Genomic DNA, 18621 nt, shown 5'->3' with positions numbered 1-18621 from the left:
GCCACTCTAGGGTGGTATACCCTGCCAAAAATGACCATAAGACTTATTCCCCTCAGATGGTACCGACCAACCCCTCTGGCTCAAGGACTAATTGTAGGACTATATCATTTTGAGGCAAACATAGTTCCTGTGATACTGTACATATGTGGTGTGCCTAACATCCAGGCTTTGCTGTTCTGTAAGACAATCGAGTAGTCCAGGTAAACTCTAGCTGCCATGTGTGTAAACAAAGGCTCATCTAAAAGCCATCCACATGAGTCCTCAAAAGCATATTACCATTGTTTATCATTTTGAAGTGTTTATATACTGGTGAGGACGTTTGAAGGTCTAAAGAAGGTTGAAACAACCAATGAAACTGTGAGGCTTTCCTTCCAAACTGCCTGTGTACTATACATGTACTTCACTCAGCTGTTATCAAATGTACAGAAAAACAAATGGATTTGCCAAAAATATTTTATTTGATTTTATTTATTTAATGCATGATAAATCGATATAACAGGCAAGGTCGAAACAGGTGTAATCCTATGGAAAGTGGTTGCTGATTATTTTCATGACTATTCAATAATGTTATACTGTAAAAGTCTAACAAAATGTAAATTATCTCTGCAGACATATCTGTGTCTGTTTACTTCTATAAGTAAGTAGGTAAGTTAGTCTTTTAGATAACACATTTTTATGCATAGAGTACATTACAAAGCACTACAAACAGACATCAAGACATAATAAACAAATAATTTATAATAAAACAATGAAATCAGTCCATTGGTTACATTTAACCAGCTGAAATGCATGGGCAAAGGTTACTATCATGAACTGTGTTAATGCAACACCTATAGAAAATAAATAGTCAGTGATTTACGGTTCCCTTCTAATAATTCACTGACTGTAGAAACAGCATAGGGCCCAGTATAAGAATATATAGACCTTTACCTTTAAGCTAAAAGTGCAAACTTGTATAACATTTTGACAAAATGTTTGAACTAATGTTCCAATAGACTACATTGTAATGCATGACTTATACAGTAGCTGCCCTCCTCATAGTATTTCATCCCCATCAGGATAGTGCAGAAAGCTGAACGTGCACAGGATAATTCACTGGCTTTCGTTTGCTTGGCGTGGGTTCCTCACTTTCTGAAAATACAACACTCCAAGTTCAGTTCAATTCAGTTGTGTTTGTTTACATGGTGCATTCAGCAAATGTGCCGGTTCTTAAAAAGGCAACGCAGAATAAAGACCTGTCACTGAGGATGGTCCAGTGAGTTTTTTGGTTTGATGTCTTAAAACAGATCTGTGGTTCCTTGAGTGTGTACAAATGCGTTGCTCAATATGAGAAAATATATCAGCATGAGCTAATGGTAGGCGCGTCATGTTTCAGTTCAGATGCTTGAATACTATTGTAATAGACATGACATCTTATCACATGCATCTTAAAATGGAAATGTATAACTTACATTGAGAGTTTCATACTCTGATGAGCTTGAGACCTTGGGATCTAAGGCTGTGTATGTGGCATCTTTATCATCAGGTTGGGACCCCTAAACAAGTAGGAGCAGACACTGAATATATTCATGAGTGCTTCGTCAGTGCTTTTACTTTTGCACAGGTGTTTGTTATCAAAAAGCTCAATTTTCATTTCAGGATGGATTTCTTTACTCATTGTTTTCATTATGACACTGGTCCTGTTGCCACACATGCATGCACTCACATGCGAGTCACTCTGGCCAAAAAACATTTGGTTCAAATGTTGAAATAAAACCAACCTGTTCAGGTGATACATGTAGTAGTTGTGTATCAATTTAGGCCTGGAAGAGGCATACATTACCTTTCTCTCTACCGCAGCTTGAAAAGGCCATCTACAAAAGAAAGGAAATACAAGTTGAAGGCTTAGAACACACTTGTAGTCATAAAAGAAAACCTATGACATGCAGTTCTTTTATATTATATATTTTTTATTGAATTATTAATATATTCTATGTATAAATAAGCAATATGGCACAAGTGAGAGTGGTGTTGGTAGCAGATTTCGCTATGGCTGTGATTCAACTATAGACAGCCACAGCCATGCCAATATCTGCTATAAATAGCACGATCTAGAGTGCCATATTGCTTTTATAGCCTACAACAGTTCTACTACTAACTAATCAAAAAGATGGCAAATTGTGTTTTCTACTGTTTACTTACATTTTTGTTCATTCATCCTGAATATATTCTATGCATTTAAATATCTTATCTACAGTAAACAAATGATGTCACTAGTTATATGTCACTAGTCTTCTCTTTGATTGGGTAGCTGCTGATAGGTGAGATGGACCTCTTCACTTTGTAGGCGATGATGAGGGCAATCAGAAAGACAGCAGCCAGGGTCCCCAGCAGCCCCCCCACAGCAACCAGGATCAGCCACATTCTGCCTGGAGGGTGGGAATGAATACAGCAGTGATGAACAGCAAGGAGCATCCACCCTGCACTGAACACTCCCATCTAACTATGTTCCGAATCATGTTGCATCACTCTTTTTTAACAGAAGAGGCACCATTAACAGTTTTTTTACCTTAACATAATGTTTCCAAAATCATTTTTATGGCACATAACCTCATAACATGATGAACGGCACTTCTACCATTACATTGTCTGAGCGGCCTTAGGTGATTACCGACTTAGCAACTGTCTAGTTTCGGTAAGGGAAAACTGCCACCCCTTCGCCCCTCCGAAATTGAAACAGAAAAAAGCTGCTATGCTACAGGAATTTGGAGATCTTTTTCTACAGACTGCTGTCCATTTTATATTATATCGGAGTTATGTTCATAATTTGTTGCAAAAGACGCACATTTAGTTAGTTTATTAGGTAACACTTTACTTGACAGTATCGACATAAGAGTGACATTTCACTGTCATGAACACATGACACTGTCATGATACATGAAACCTAACCCTAACCTCTAACCCTAACCCTAACCCTAACCCTAATCCTAACCCTAACTTGTTATGACAAAAACCGAATGTCACTTAATAACAGAAGTGTTATGTCATAAACGTTTATGACTTGTTTATGACACATTCATGACAGTGTCATGTCACTCTTATGTCGATACTGTCAAGTAAAGTGTAACCGTTTATTATTGCACTTCTCAACTGTACGGGGGACACTGAGAGCAAATCTTGTTAAAGGTGCCTTTAACACATTTAGTACATTTTTAAAAAAATTACAGTGACAGGCATGTATGCATGTATACAAAACAGTGTGTGTTTTTTTTTTCACAACACTGTCCAATGTTTATAGGATTTGCAATAGGATAAATGTGAGAAACAGCTTTGTATATAATAAGCAAATATAAATGTTTGACACACACATTTTCAAGGATTTTGTCAAGGAATGATGATGACTTTGGTATGGATTCGGGTATTCACCTATTCAATCTAACACATATTACTAATACTATTTATATTTCCAATATTCATGGGACTCAGTCACGGCCACACCAGCCACACCCACATCTAACTCTCCTCACTCTCACGAAGCTCCCGCCTCCCGGTCTCACTCCCCAGTTTACTGATCGCCTGCACCTGCAGCCCAATAGCACTTTCCCGACTTAAACCCAGGATTCCCATCACTCTTTGTCTGGCCTCGTCGTTGACAACTTCAGTCAGACTCTGCGCCATTCTCCCCAGAGACTCTACGGCCTTCTTCTGGATGCTCCTCTTGGAAGCTAAGTTTGACCGTTATCCCTGTATTCGTTTTTGTGTTCCCTGCTGGCAGTGCCCTGATTTTTTTTGTTTACTCTTGCTATTTTGCCACCTTCGGTGCGTTGGACCTCCTTGTTTTAGTGAATAAATCTTGTTCCTTCGTGCTAACCTCTGTTGTCTGAACCTGTGTATGTGACTCATATTTAGTGGTTTTGTGCCAGAATGTGAGAGTGGAAGGATTAGGTGTTCTTGCCGGTAACTTCTATGGCCATCATGCTGGAGGTTTCTTCACCAAGTTCATTGGTTGCAGCACAGTAGTAAAGACCCGCATCCTTTGAGGTGATGTCAGGGAATGTGTGATTTTTGTCTGATCCTACTGGTGCAGGATCAGTCGCAGTCTTATACCAGGTGTAGTTCTGCACCTGTGGGTGGGCGTCACTGTTGCAGGTCAGAGTCACAGAGCTGCCCTCCATTATTTCACCAGAGGGGCTGACGGAGACAAAGACAGCCTTCGGTGCATCTTGGTGCATAAACAAAACATAAATTAATAAAGAAATAAGCATACAAATCCTACATTCTCAGCTATTAAACCCATGAATGTTTTGTGGGAAAATAGTAACCATCCAGAATATTAATATACCACAATAATATGTTACCAAGGTGTGTATTCTGTGCAGAATTGTTGGTGGTATCACCGCCCTTACATGTACTCACATCTGACACTGAGAGTCACTGCTGGGGAGAGGTCGTCCTCGTAGCCCTCCACACCACAGGAGTAGCTACCTGCATCATCACTACCGACTGGGTCCAGGTACAGCGTGTTGTTGTTGATGGTGGTGTTCTTCTTAGACAGAGGATGGGAGTTCTTGTACCAGACAAAGTTGGTGTTCTGACGCAAGGGGCAAGCAGACGTGCATTCCAAAGTGGCATTTTGTCCCTCTGTAAGTGTTTTGTTGGTCACAGACACTGTGAGCTCTGCAAACACACAAAATAAATAACCAAACTAGCATATTAATTTTGCATGTGTATCTACATGAACCTGCTTTAGAATTCCCATTACTATTATTATATTGGATGCTTTACCGCCTCGAACGAGCATTAACTTCCGTGAACACGGTGTCATCCATCATCCTGTACTTATTATGACCGCCACTAGCATAGAAGTTGTACTTATTATGACCGCCACTAGCATAGAAGTTGTCAAAGTTTTTTTTTTTTTTTTTTTTTGAGAGGACCTTCCTACCTGAGTTGGATCTGATGCTTCCTTTACAGTAAGGGCCCCAATACTGGACTACGCCACGATTGCCGGGAAAACCAGGTAATCCAGTAACACCAGGCCAACCAGGAGGACCAGCAGGACCAGGAGGACCAGCAGGACCAGGAGGCCCCTGGAGTCCACAACAATCAGGGGGTTTAGGTGAACTAGTGGGAGCTAGATCTGGGGGCATTAAGACAAACACATTTCAATTCACACCTGCAACATTTACTACTGAAATATATGCCAGTCTAGATTACAATCTTTACTTGTGCTCTCTCTCTCTCTCTCTCTCTCTCTCTCTCTCTCTCTCTCTCTCTCTATATATATATATATATATATATAGGTGGTCCTTATTTTTCAACTTTTGAAAGTTCATGCTTTCACCCCACAAATATATAAAAAAAATAATTGGGCAAAATGTTATCAATATTTAGAGGTTGCTCAAGACCTTTGAAGTTTAACACATACTGTGCAGTGTGCATATTCAGGATTATTTGCGTATTATGTGATACATTGTGCTAGGATGTATAATTGTTTAATAATATATGCTTATGGCAGCAATGGACTTATTTGACCATGCAGTCAATGTGTATTGATTATTGGTGACCACATTAAAATGGGAATTCCATATTGTCCACGCACATTTGCAATGCGTATTTGCTGATCTCATCTGCTGATTCCGGTATTTCCCAATAATATGCTGTTGTGAGCAATTCATAGCAACTCCTGTTTTAGTTGTGATATGTCTTTCAAGGCATCAATGTGAATGAAGCACAATAGACAATATACACTGAGACAATGGCTGAAGCAACACGAAGCAAATCCGCTATATCGCTATATGGTTACTTGGATCAGAAGAGACTGAAATAACTGGAACAAAGTCAGGCCCGGAGTGGGTAATCGGGAGAATTCCCGGTGGGCCGCTTCACTTTTGGGCCGGTCGAGGGAAATTTGTCACGTTAATCTATCTTCTCTTAAAGTTGGCTACACACGTCCGCATTCTATGCCTAACACCGCAGCCTCTGCATGGGTTGTTCTCCCCTCCCCAGAAGAGTTAATTGGTTGGGTCCATATAGCCCGTCTTTCCTAAAAAGTTTTCTCAGATACCAGCCGGGCCGGCCCTACCGCAGTGATAAGCGTCAGGGAGGATGGATGGTAGAAAGATGCCATGAGGGACTGAAAAGGCCAGGTAAAAAAGACGAAAAGTATTGGAGGGAAATGCTGCCAAATGTGCCATGCTTCCAATTTTTTTGGAAGAGGACAGACATAAGTGGCAACTGGTAAAGATAGATAGCCATGATTATAACGACGTAATTGGGCTAATAACCTACTGGAAGTTGTAGCGTTGTCAACCTATTCGCAAGTAACATATTAAATTAATTAAAATATTAGCATTTTGGTATCATCCAATATGGCTATTCATAGACTTTGCAAATATTATGCAAATATTGATAACAAAACTCAAGCTTGATCTGTGTATGCAGTAGCCTATAGGCCTAAAAACAAAAGTAGCCTGAGCAGCAGATCAGCCAGTCCCCCGCTGAAAATGATGAGCCCGAAATTAGCTATGACTATAGGGACAAGTAGAAAGGATAATAGAGTTAACCATATGAATTAAAGTTATTTTATGGAAGAAAAAACAGTAGGCTATGACAGCAGTAGGCTACATGATCAACCTATACGGCTTGTTTGCTCAGAAGTGGGTGTAGTAAGGGACCGTTCGTTATTATGACCGCCGCTAGCAAAGCTAGCAAAGCGGTCATATAGGGATTGTCAAAGTTTTTTTTTTTTTTTTTTCGTCATCTACTTCCTGAAATTTTGGTCAACGATACCTGGGGCACCGAAACACCGGGGCACATGAAATTTGGTGGGTATGTAGCCCCACTAGACTTTTACGGAAAATTTTCGTTTGGTCCCCGGGGGCCACTCCCCCGCGCTGGGCCCCCCAAAACCCAAAAAATGCAGTTTTTCCTAAATAACTACCTGAACCGTGACACCGAGGATGAAGAAATTTTTATGGTATGTTGGTCTCAAGGGCCCACATCAACCTAGCCCATAATCACTCATTTGTGATTTGCACCCCCCCCCCCCCCCCCCCCCGGTAAAAAATGAAAATGCAATATCATTCTGCTTTAATCGCCCTTCTCTTCAGTTGAGACGTTCAGAACTGCACCAAATTTTATGTGTATGATTAACCTGACATTCTCTGGGGGTATGCCAAGTTTCGTAGAATTTCATCCATGGGGGGGTCTAAAAAATTAAGTTATGTGTACATTTAGTGACTGTACACTCATTGGCCTGTAGATGGTGGTGCACGGCAATTAGAACGGCCGATACATAATTACAAATTCTGTAGGATTAAAGGAAACCCAAATATTCATCATAATAATAATTTGCCTGCATTTCCAGTATTGGCGTCACGTAGTCGTTTGTCCACTAGATGGCGCATCGTTGCAGTGAGACGTAATTTTGTTGGAAGTTAATCTAAAGTGGGTTGGAAAGACACTATGCTTCCTACAAGGACAAGACAGTAGGCTACAGTAGTTTACCGCAGAGAACATCTAAGGGTAGGATGATTTCTGCATGACATGTAATTCCCATTTCCTCTTGAAGCCGAAATAAATCTGAGAATGTTTATCGGACATGCTTGTTTTTTACTGCAGGTAGGCTACGTTAATCCTATCAATAGCAGAATGTAGGTAAAATAATGTCATTAGCATGGTTGAGTGATGGATAAACCATAAATGCGTTTATAGGCTACCAAGCAAATTGATAACAGCAGTAATGGTATCTTTCGACTGTCATCTCATTTGCTTATGACCATAGCCTAGGCTACTAACAGGAGCTAAGTGAGTTAGCCACAATACGTTCGCTACGTGATGGTTTTTTTAATGGAAAATATATAGGCTACCTGAAAGATAACCTGTCTATGATGCATCCTAAACACCGGGCTGGGACATTTCTGACATTTTATTGGTCTCAAAAAGCATCTGAGTCAACGTTCATTCCCAAACACCCATATAGGCTACTTCAATCCTCTATTTTCAAAGGTGATTCAAGTAAGGAAGAGCATGGCTCAAAGTAAAGTAACTGAAACTACATAAATTCGTCAAAGAGAATAATTTGTGTCAACTCGCCGCAATGTAGATTTATTAACGCACCCGTGATGATCTACATCTCCATTTAAACCAGATGTTTTAGAGCGCACGTTGAGATGTATTCAGGGCAGGGCTGTACCTACACATATTTGTTGCACGTGCTACAAAAATCATTCTTTGCGATGAATGATTTAGTACCAACGTTACACCGGTCAGATACAGTTTTGCTTATGGCTATACTGTGAGACTGAGGCGCTTTTTGTTTGTTCGAAGTGCGTGTTTAGGGTGTGAGAGGGGAGTCGATGTGCTTTGATTCCAGCTTGGTAGTTGTAGTCTATGCGATTAAAAAACACGTGTGTGTGAAGTATCCAAACAATGATAACGCTTTCATTATGGCTGCTTTAGCCACAGACCTTGAGCTACTGTACAGTGCGTTGGGTTCCATTTAGAAGTGTCCACTTCATTCGCCCTTTCGGTGATTCAGCTACTTGAAATGTATTACTACTGATATGCAAAACTATTAACTTTTCGCAAAGAGGTGGCAGCTTGATACTGTAAGGTGTAAGGGACTCATTGTTTTCATTATGACACTGGTCAAATTGAAAATGCTGCTGGAGGGTCGTTGAAAATTATATTGCAGGCAGGGGAGGGTCATGCAACTTTTGATCGAAGCACTCAAAATTCCTCCGGTGATCCCGTTTATAAATAGCGAACGGTCCCTAAGCCATTGGTTCCAAAGGAGATTTTATTTGGGTCGCCAGCATAGCCTAGTGACAATTTGTGTTGTGTAGGCCTAGCATAGGGCCTACCTTATATAGCTTATAGTTTGTTAACAGTCACGGTTTTGTCATAACTCCCTCTATGCATTTTTGCATTTACAATAGCTCTGAAACCGGGGGGCGAACACGTCGCAGGGGGGGGGGCGCCAGTGCGTGGATATCTCAATCGCAAAATTAAACAATATTTCTATCGGGCGCCTACCATGGACTAGGCTGGGTGAAAATCAAAAGATTGCGTCAAAAGATTGAGCTTGGTCTCTAACCATGGACCTCATAGTTGCAAAATGCAAGGGAACATGAATCAGCATATTATTTGCACAAACAATAACGGACAGTAGCTCTTCAACTTTGCCCGTTAAAATGTGTATGAACAGTCTCGCAACGCATTTCATGAAGGCCCTTTTGGACATGTCAGTTATTTGCACCACTGGGTAAAACGGCATTTTGTTTTAGACTACTGGTATTTAATTTGTGCATTGACAATAAAGCTGAATATCATATGAACTAGATGACTAAACTTATACATATGTAGAAGAAGAAACATTCACAAAAATCCGTGACATGACCTCTCTTCTTGATAGCTGTTGAAAACTGCATGGAACTGACAGGGATTGTTTTGTTTAATAATAAATAAATAAATACATTATGCTGCTACCTTCTGCTTTTCCCAAATACAATGTAGCCTACAGGTGTACCTTTCATCAGTCTAGTTGCAATGGATGGACTGTGATGAACTGCCCTACTTTGTTTGATTGTTTAGAGATTTTAAAGGTTTTATAACAATGCTGCAAATTTTTTGGCCCAGAAACAAATCTATTCACCTTTGCAGCGCCAGTAGGCTACTTTGTGTGCGGAATGTGTGCACACACACATTCCAAACAAGTATACACAAAAGTTTCAAGAGTGGGGGATGGAGTAGAAGATGGAGACAAATTCATTAATATGATTTATTTTCACGGAATGGATGTACAGGACTGAGCGGCGGTCATATTTTGTACCGCTATGCGGTATCTAGTTTATAAACGGGATCGCCGGAGGGATTTTGAGTGCTTCGATCAAAAGTTGCATGACCCTCCAGCAGCATTTTCAAAAATGACATGACCCTCCCCGGCCAATTGTCGTTGTCTTCCGCCGATGCTCTTACGTGCTATGAAAACACATCATATGCTACCGCCCTAAAACCAACCTCTGCTTTCTGATCTTACACATCACACTTCACCAAGATGGTGGCCATTTCAGTAAATTTACTCACTAACATTGTTGTGGAAACACAATAAGCATGGAAACTAAATGCACACTTCCTGCAACTGCATTAGCCTACTTGAAAAGTTACTCCTCTAGTAAGTATTCACATGAAATAAAACAATAAAGCATTGAGACCATTCAACAAAGCACACTGGGTAATAACTAATTCAACACATGAACTTGTTGCTATGGACTCGTCTCTAGGCTTCCTCAGTCATTGTAAAGCTGCCGAAGCTGAACATTATCAAAAACTCAATTTCTCAGACGAGCGTCAACTTGGGAGCTTGCTACACTCCTTCCTTCTCAAATGACTTGAAAAAGCCGTTTGCACAATTTCACAAATAATCACAGGGACCGAAAAATACCTAACATGTCAACTTTTTCCGGGTTTATCATTTTAACGTTTCCCCGCTGTCTTGCCGTTTTAATATTTTCCCGTAGAATATCCCATATTACTGTAATACTCTCATAACATTAGTCCTGCATTCTGGCCTGTCTCTGTGTTGTCCTGTTGTTACCCCTTGCCCTTCCAGAGAAACAGATGTATTCCAATCATCGTTTTGCTTGCTTGAATGCGAACTCACAGTGATGTTAACCTAGGCCTATTTAAGTTAATGACGTGGTTGTCGTGAGAGCACAATTCATAGCGCTTGCAGTGTTCGGCCATAGGCTATGCCTACGTGCGCACCTGCCAGGCTACTCAGCTAGACAAAGAATTCCCCCTGTATATTCACTCCAAGTTGGCCTACCATAACTTACCAACTACACTGTAGACCATAAACTGGCTATTTATATGACCAAATGTATTTGTTCAACTTTATGAAGCAGAATTACGCACTGCTACTTGGAACGTAACACATTTTTGTTGGCAGGAGAGAGAATGACAGCGAATAACAAATTGCACTTGTTGCTGGTTTCCAATAAATACTATATATTTTTTTGCAAACAACAAAAACAGAAAGGATGGAGACAGCAAAGCTAGAGATGGGCAGGAACAAGGTCAATTGGTAGAAATGCTTGTCAAAACGTTAGAAGCTGGATGTGTGGATGAATAAAGCACAAGTATGCTTTATGTTAAGCATGCACACTGTTTAAAGTTAGGCTACACGGTAAACTACAAGTAAACCAAAGTTAAATTTAGCTTTTTTAGGGCTGGATAAAGTTGACCAAATGGATATAGGCTGTTAGGCGTGAATAAAGTAGGCTACTTTGTTGCTCCAACCCTTCCAACGTTAATGGGGACGAATGTTGACATTTTCCGTAGCCTATTTTGCGTGAGAAACCCGGGAAATCTCCCTTATTTTCATTGTTCAATGTTGACAGAGCTATGGAACGAAAGAGAACGTTATATGGCGACAGAAATCAACAATCAAACAAGCCACTTTGATTTTTTGCTGTTTTCATTAATACAAAAGATGGGTGACCCTCCCTCCTAGACAAAAAAAAGTTAGGTGACCCTCCCCTCAACAAAGAATAAAAAGACATGACCCTCCCCTATTTTCCTCCGGTGACCCCGTTTATAAATAACGAACGGTCCCTAAAGGAGCAAAATCACCAAAACAACATGATAGCTGACCCATGCAGAAAAAAAACATGTAAACAATACAGTAGTTCAATATGCCTCTTAGTGGAATTGTGGGATACATTTCAAATGCTTTATTTCTTCCTTCCTGTTTTTGTTAACTTATCAACCTATCCTTGTGGAATAGTGGAATATTAGCCTATAATAAAAACTACAGGATAGTAAGAGCTGAAATGTTGCCTTATTTATCCAGTTTCCACCACCACTAAAAAAGTGGGCCGGTCTTGGGCCTGAAACTCCCGGGCTGAAAAGTGGCCCCACTCCGGCCCTGAACAAAGTCTTCAAGAAGCAGGTTTTATGTTTGTTGTAATATCACCATAAAACATTGAAAAAAAACTTGCGGTGATCAAAGAAGTCTTGGTATTCTAGGACAAGGCTAGGATTCCCGTTCGTCCCCAACATGCCATAAAACAACTGGAAACACTTCACGACAAGTGGCAGAAGCTGAAGAAAAATGGCAAGAGAACTTCTGAGACTCAGCAGTGCAATGTAGAGGCTTTCATAGACCAGTTGGGAGACCTGTTTGATATTGCACATCAAGATTAGGGGTCGACCAATTATCGGCCTGGCCGATTATTAGGGCCGATATTTAGCATTTTTATAATAATCGGTATCGGTCATTTTTTCCACCGATAAGCCGATATTGAAATGGATAAAACATGAAACGCGCTATTTTGTCTGTAAAGCGTCTCTCACTCCCTGCATTTGCTACTCTGTGGTCAAGAGCATTGTCCCGCCCACTACACCAAGTTTAGGATTCTCACTGAGGCAGACTGGGCTTCAGCTGTAGCCTACGGAGCTATTTTTCGAAGGTAAGGAAGGTAGCCTACATTGCTGAAGTTGCAGTGAATCACAATCATCTACACTGAAGTTACAAAAACACCACTTAAGCCAGTGGTTCTTAAACTTTTTGTCTGGCGACCCCACAAAAAAGTATGGCAAGGTCTGGCGACCCCACTTTCCCCAAACCCATTCCAAGTACTTACTCAAATACCCCCCTCAAACGTTAACAACTAAATCAAGCAAAAACTAGAAAGTCATTTGTTTTATTTACTCCATATGAACAAGAACCGAGAAAAACAAACAATCACGATTAAACAAGTGTAGGCTGCCGCCATATCAGATCAGAGCGCTATGTGCGTAGCGCGCGCGCACACACAAGCACGCACATGCACATGCAGCATTAGGCCTACAACGTTACATTAATTATATTTATGCCGATAACAATAACTATCTTTTTATTTCCCTTTTCTGGTTCACTATCTTTAACAATTTCAATGGGAAGGGTGGGCATGCTTCCGTGAACATAGTGTCAGGGTTGCAGTATGGAGAGCTGGACCGAGGCGCAGGGCAAGTAACGATCGAGGCACACGTAAACGTCAGAACAGGAATCTTTAATACAAAATGCACACTACAACCACGAAACAACATCAAAGACCGACAGGGGACTGAGGGGAGACAGAGGGTTTAAATACACAGGGACTTAACAAGGCACAGGTGGACACGAAACAAGGTAAAACGAGAGACAGGTGAACACAGGGCTGGAATTCATAATTAAATGAGCAGACTAATAATGACAAACAGGTGAGGGGCGGAGACACAGGGAACTGGGACATGGCAAGACAAACAAAGGAGCACATGGCTGACAGGAAGTAAACAAAGGAGGGACAGGGAACACAGGATCGTTACACATAGCAAGTTAATTCTAGGAGGAATGCTGCACGGCGACACAGAGATTTTCCTCCACGGTGCTGAGCCGACATCTGTATTTTGAGATGTCGTTTGACAGGTTTTAAGCTCTCATTCGCCAGAACATCGCTGCAAATCACACATTGTGAGTGGTCGAGGTTATCTTTAACTTGGCAAGTGAATGCATATTTCAGAAATTATTTCTGATAAAGCCGACGCACCGTTTGTTCTTTTTTATTCTCACCGGCCTGTAGACTTGTCCCATCTGAGGATCACGGAGTAGTAGACGCACTGGTAGATGACACTTCCGAGCTTTTGTTCAATTTTTTAAGCAGCCACCTGTCCATTTTGGCTAGTAGGCTATATATGTCTTTTGTTTTGTTTTACTTAAAATAGCAGGAACAAGTTAGCAGATAGTTATAGTTTCTATCAGCGGACCAGTAGCCCATAGACCGAACCAGATCTCGTTGAAAGACGAAAACATCTCTCTCTCTTCTCTTAACTGCGTGTAAATAAGAAAAACGCCGAAAAGCCCAATATTATTTTCCTTTGTTTCACCTAATAATAATTTCAGACTGAATACAGAAAATAATTGGCGACCCCACAGAAGTTTTTGGCGACCCCATTTGGGGTCGCGACCCCTAGTTTAAGAATCACTGACTTAAGCTATTGTCTCTTTGATCCGGATCAATAAGTAAAGCACCCACTTCCTTCATTTAGCGAATTCCCGATTGATGCACGTTACTAATGCTGTTTACTAGTTAGCCCACAAACTCGGGTGCTGCGCTTTGGGAGTTCTCTGCCTCCGCCTCGTTCGTTAATTGTGAATAACGGGACACCTCGGCGGACATAGTACAGACAAGTCCTAAATTATGCGATAGCGAACGTCAAAAAGTCTAATTGCTCCTTTTTGTAACGGACTGTCAGAAAAGACTACATGCACCCTGGGCCAACCGTAATTTAATCCGACCTGAACAAAATCGCGTCATGAGCTGGCTATTAACGTGCCTTTTAGGCTCTCAAAAGTGTAGCTTAGCCTACATATGGATACAAATTGCATGCTTAAATAGCCTAAGAACTATTTTAAAACTGTTTTGTTAAACTATTCAACCGTAACACTTGCCATCACGCATGCACCTCTTCCTCTCCCTCTCCCTCTCTCAAAGCATCCTCTTTGTGACAGGTCCCTTAACAAGCACATAGCCCATTGTGCAGGCCTACTCTATGAAAATAATTGCTATCACTCAGCTCTTGGATTAACATGATACACAGGATTTACACTTGCAAAGTGATGCAAGTTGATAGACAATTGTGTATCAAAAGAAGAAAGAAAAGTTTGCATAATTAAATGATTTTTAATTAAATTTTTGCAGCATATAGCCTTTACTATCTACCCCCCTTTTTGACAACTGACATATCGGTTTTACATATCGGTTATCGGCCTCCTGTTTTGGTAATAATTGATATCGGTATCGGCCCTGAAAAAAACATATCGGTCGATCCCTAATCAAGATGCACTCATTCTTCTCAAGAATCCAGAAGATGGAGACTTTCTCCTGGCCCAAAGAGAAAGAGGACGTCCCGGGTGTACAACTGTACAATATGATGATACAATTTCAATCTCTCACTTTGGCCTTTGGCCTTGGACACTGACTGGATCTGCTCCTTGTTATTTTAATTCAATGATCAAGATATACTTTCCCAACTGCCCATTGCGGTCTTCTGATGAGCGTCTGTTATGTCGACCAGTCATAAACACTAGGTCAAATTCAAGACTCTTTTCCTGAGTGGTTCCATGTTGGTGGAATGAGTTGCCCAGTGGTCTCCGTTCCTGTGATAGATTTGGGTCATTTAAGAGGGGTCTAAAGGCATATCTGTTCAACATGCACTTAGTTCATTAAGCGCTTCTTATGCATTATAGTTTGTAAAATATTGTTTTATTTCCATTAGGCTGTTGATTAATTTGACATTGTTGTTTACTATTGATATTGTCTTTAATGTAGTCTTACCATGCTATTGTTTTTATATTATTGATTGAATGGACATTATTGTTTATTATTGCTTTTTTCCCCCTCATTTTCATTGTTTATTTCATTAGGCTATTGATTTAATTGACATTGTTTATTATTGCTATTCTCCTTTATATTATTATAGTCTGACCAAAAAATAATATTGCATTTTATTTTGTTGTGCGTTCTTAACCCTTAGAACCCGATTGACGCAAAGTGCGTCAAAAAACACACCCTTTCTTCTCTGTTACATTGCTCCGGAACGGTTCATCATAGCGAGATGAAACCTTTATTGCAAGACAGAGCAGAAGTGAGGCTATCCAACGAGACTACACACTTGTCTGTACGATCAAGTATGAAATTTTTTAAAAATCATGAAATTAAATCAAATTGCATCATATTTACAGTCTATACTTCTCTGCATTCACCTGCACACACATTACTCTCGTTTGAATTACTCGCGGACCCGTGATCGCATAGATATGCCACGCATGTCAGATGAAAGAGGAGACTCAGAGCTATCATTTGATACCAAGTACATCCTTCTGGGTTATAAAACAGACGAAGTGACAGCAAAATAATAACTTCATATAGCTGGACTTACCCCATGTTTTTGTCTGTTCTTGTGGCAAAGCATGTTTATAATCCAATGCTATCATGTGTTTCTCTATGGCAAAGCATGTTCATATTCCGGTTTTGAGATCCTAGCAAATTCCTGCATTGCATCCCAATTTGTTCAACAAATAAACACCTTTTTTGCCTTTATTTAAATAAGTATACTTTGTTCATGGCAATGCAGTAAAGAGTTGACAATTATTATGACTGCATACACACAGGCACGCAGGCTAACACGCAACCTCGGGTCAAGTCAGGTCAGATCAGTTCGTGTCACAGATATGGAGCGCAGAAAGGTCATTTTTCATCACTAAATAAAAAATGGCATTTATTTCCGTAAATCACATAGCAAATATTTCTGTAAATTGCTCAGCCCCAGAGTATCCCTCCAACATGGCAATTATATTGCCCGATTCAGGACAGTCTGCCCTACACACACATGAAATGCATGTAGAGCTGTGAGCTTGCAGTGGTGAGATACATGTCGAAATATAAGAATTTTTATAATACACTTTTTATATTTTAATTCTTTAAAAATCTAAATAAAATCAATGCTAGTATTAATACATGAAATGATGGCAGATCTGAATAGCCTAAACTCTCCTGAAAAAAACAATATATAATATATGTGTGTGGCACTTACAATGACCAGAATAAATCCTTATGAATAAAGGTAGTGAAAATGCCCTAAAAACAGCTTAGGGTTCTAAGGGTTAAATGTTACAATGTCTGCAAAAATGAGCGATTCCGGAAATATTCAAAGGCCTTGAGCTACCTCTAGATATTGTAGGAACAATTCAAAATTTTGCACAGTGTGTTTATATTGATATCTGGTCTGTGAAAATCTGGGTAATTACTAAAGATGAACACCATCCTATTCTTTGTCGAGACAAAGGGTTAAATAAGATTTAGTTGGATTTTGCACTTTACACAAATCATCATTTGCAAATAATAATCAGGCAGTTGAAAATCCAGTCATGGATTCACTTTCCTGCAGCATTTTAGGCCTGCAGAGCTCTTGCAAACTATCAATTTCACTTGTATTTGATCCTTTCAGATAGAGTACAGTGCAGTACAGAAGTATTTTCATGTCCAAAATACTGCATGTCCTGCATAAGAACTGCAAATATTTCCCCCAAAACTGGCGTTTTGAAACTCAGAAAACTGCAGTTTTGACACTTGAAATAATGCAGTTATTTTTTTATAAGGGATGTGAGTGTATTTTTAGAATGAGTTATCCACTATTTCCTACCTAAGGCAGATAGCTGCGACACCATTAACATGACTGCAGTCAGCTTCGTGAACATGGCTGAAGAGCCTCCTGCTGAGTGTTGGACACAAATGATACATCTTTAACTGAGACCAGAAAATCTTTCTACATTTTTATCTCAGCGGTAATGTATATTTTCATCTCGAGTAAAATTCACAGGATTCACTGGGTCAAGGTTAATGTATTGTAAGGTTGTGTTATTCTCTGTTCTTATTATGTTCTCCAAAGTCAAATAACTATAAACATACAATAATAAATAAATAGATTTGTCAATTGTCAAATGGTTTTTCGACCCTTCAACACTATTACTTATTTAATGCCAAATGTGTCGTGCTTACCAGAGAAAATCGTGACTGCTGTGCTGTGGATTAGAATCATAATCACTTTCTGCTTAAGTGGCCTGCAACGTGGTCATATTCACAACTATGATAAGGGTGAGCACACACTTCCTTTGAATACTTCCTCTGTCACATGTATAGCTTACAGTCATTATGTTTTCGCTGTTTGTTTCCTGATACTGTCAATTGCACATAATATAATATAAAGTAATAAAATATATAATTTGCATGCACTTATAAGAGAAAATGGCTGAAAGATGATACATAAGATGATGTGTGTACTTGGTGTTTTTGTTAAGATATTCAAGCACACACACATTTTATTCTGACAAGCTGCTGATGAGTTAATAGTATGCTTTGACAGGAAACAGATGTTTATCTGTGTATTGACTCCGTTTATTACAAGTTTGCACAACATTTTTAAATTCAAAACACCATGTTTTTACAATAACATACTGTGACTTACATAAAACAAAGTTATCATTAAAGGTGCTCTAAGCCAGTGTTTCCCAAAGACTGGGTCGCGACCCGCGGGTGGGTCGCAGGAGATTTTATTTGGGTCGCCAGCACAATTTATGTTGTCTAATAGGCCTAACTATACCATTTAGCCAGGAAAGCTATCAGTTTTCTATTAGGATATAGTTTGTTTACCAAAGTCACGTCCCTCTGTGCAATTTTGCATTTAGAGTAGCTCTAAAACTGGGGGGCGAACACGTCGCAGAGGGGACAGCGTGGATATCTCACTCGCAAAATGAAACATTTCTGTGGGGCGCCTGCCATGGACCTTGCAGTTGCAAAATGCAAGGGACATGAATCAGCCTATTTGCACAAACATTAACGGACACCAGCTCTTCAACTTGACCGATTAAAATCTAGTCAACTAAAGCAGACATCCGTATACCGGACATTCAATTTGCGTCATAGGCTGTAGATAGTTTCGATTGTAGATATACACTCTTTAAAAGTTAATAGCATTAGCAACCTCCTCACATTCCTTATTATTTCGGAATTAAAACGCTCAACCGTGCATTATATTAGGCTACAATTTAAATGGACA

The 18621-nt window shown here is 40.0% G+C and overlaps 1 protein-coding gene across 1 annotated transcript; it reads right to left on the bottom strand.

The window, feature by feature from the left end:
* Nucleotides 1–499: 499 nt before the first annotated feature.
* LOC143105809 (B-cell receptor CD22-like) lies at nucleotides 500–17634 on the bottom strand. The gene is made up of 9 exons (XM_076269918.1): nucleotides 17565–17634; nucleotides 17209–17280; nucleotides 4925–5119; nucleotides 4396–4656; nucleotides 3935–4201; nucleotides 2312–2408; nucleotides 1823–1853; nucleotides 1452–1535; nucleotides 500–1131 (listed from the first exon to the last, which is right to left on the bottom strand). The coding sequence occupies exons 1-9, from the start codon at nucleotides 17602–17604 to the stop codon at nucleotides 1093–1095; spliced, it is 1086 nt and encodes a 361-aa protein (XP_076126033.1). The 5' UTR covers nucleotides 17605–17634; the 3' UTR covers nucleotides 500–1092.
* Between the last annotated feature and the right edge of the window lie 987 nt (nucleotides 17635–18621).

The sequence above is a fragment of the Alosa pseudoharengus genome, unplaced genomic scaffold, assembly GCF_046254945.1.
Source record: "Alosa pseudoharengus isolate Yale_2024_CS ecotype anadromous, Long Island Sound unplaced genomic scaffold, YU_APseudo_1.1 YU_APseudo_1.1_scf_6, whole genome shotgun sequence".
Classification (NCBI taxonomy): Eukaryota; Metazoa; Chordata; class Actinopteri; order Clupeiformes; family Clupeidae; genus Alosa; species Alosa pseudoharengus.
Note: the sequence above shows the minus strand (reverse complement) of the source record. Positions and strands in the feature narration are given on the sequence as shown.

What these genes read in the sequence shown, in the direction of transcription:
- LOC143105809 (XM_076269918.1), bottom strand. Translation starts at nt 17,604, where the DNA reads ATGATTCTAATCCACAGCACAGCAGTCACGATTTTCTCTG. An exon ending in ATCGCCTACAAAGTGAAGAG is followed by an intron (nt 1,854 to 2,311) that starts GTCCATCTCACC and finishes TTTCTTTTGTAG; the next exon opens with ATGGCCTTTTCAAGCTGCGG. An exon ending in CAGAGTATGAAACTCTCAAT is followed by an intron (nt 1,132 to 1,451) that starts GTAAGTTATACA and finishes TTGTATTTTCAG; the next exon opens with AAAGTGAGGAACCCACGCCA.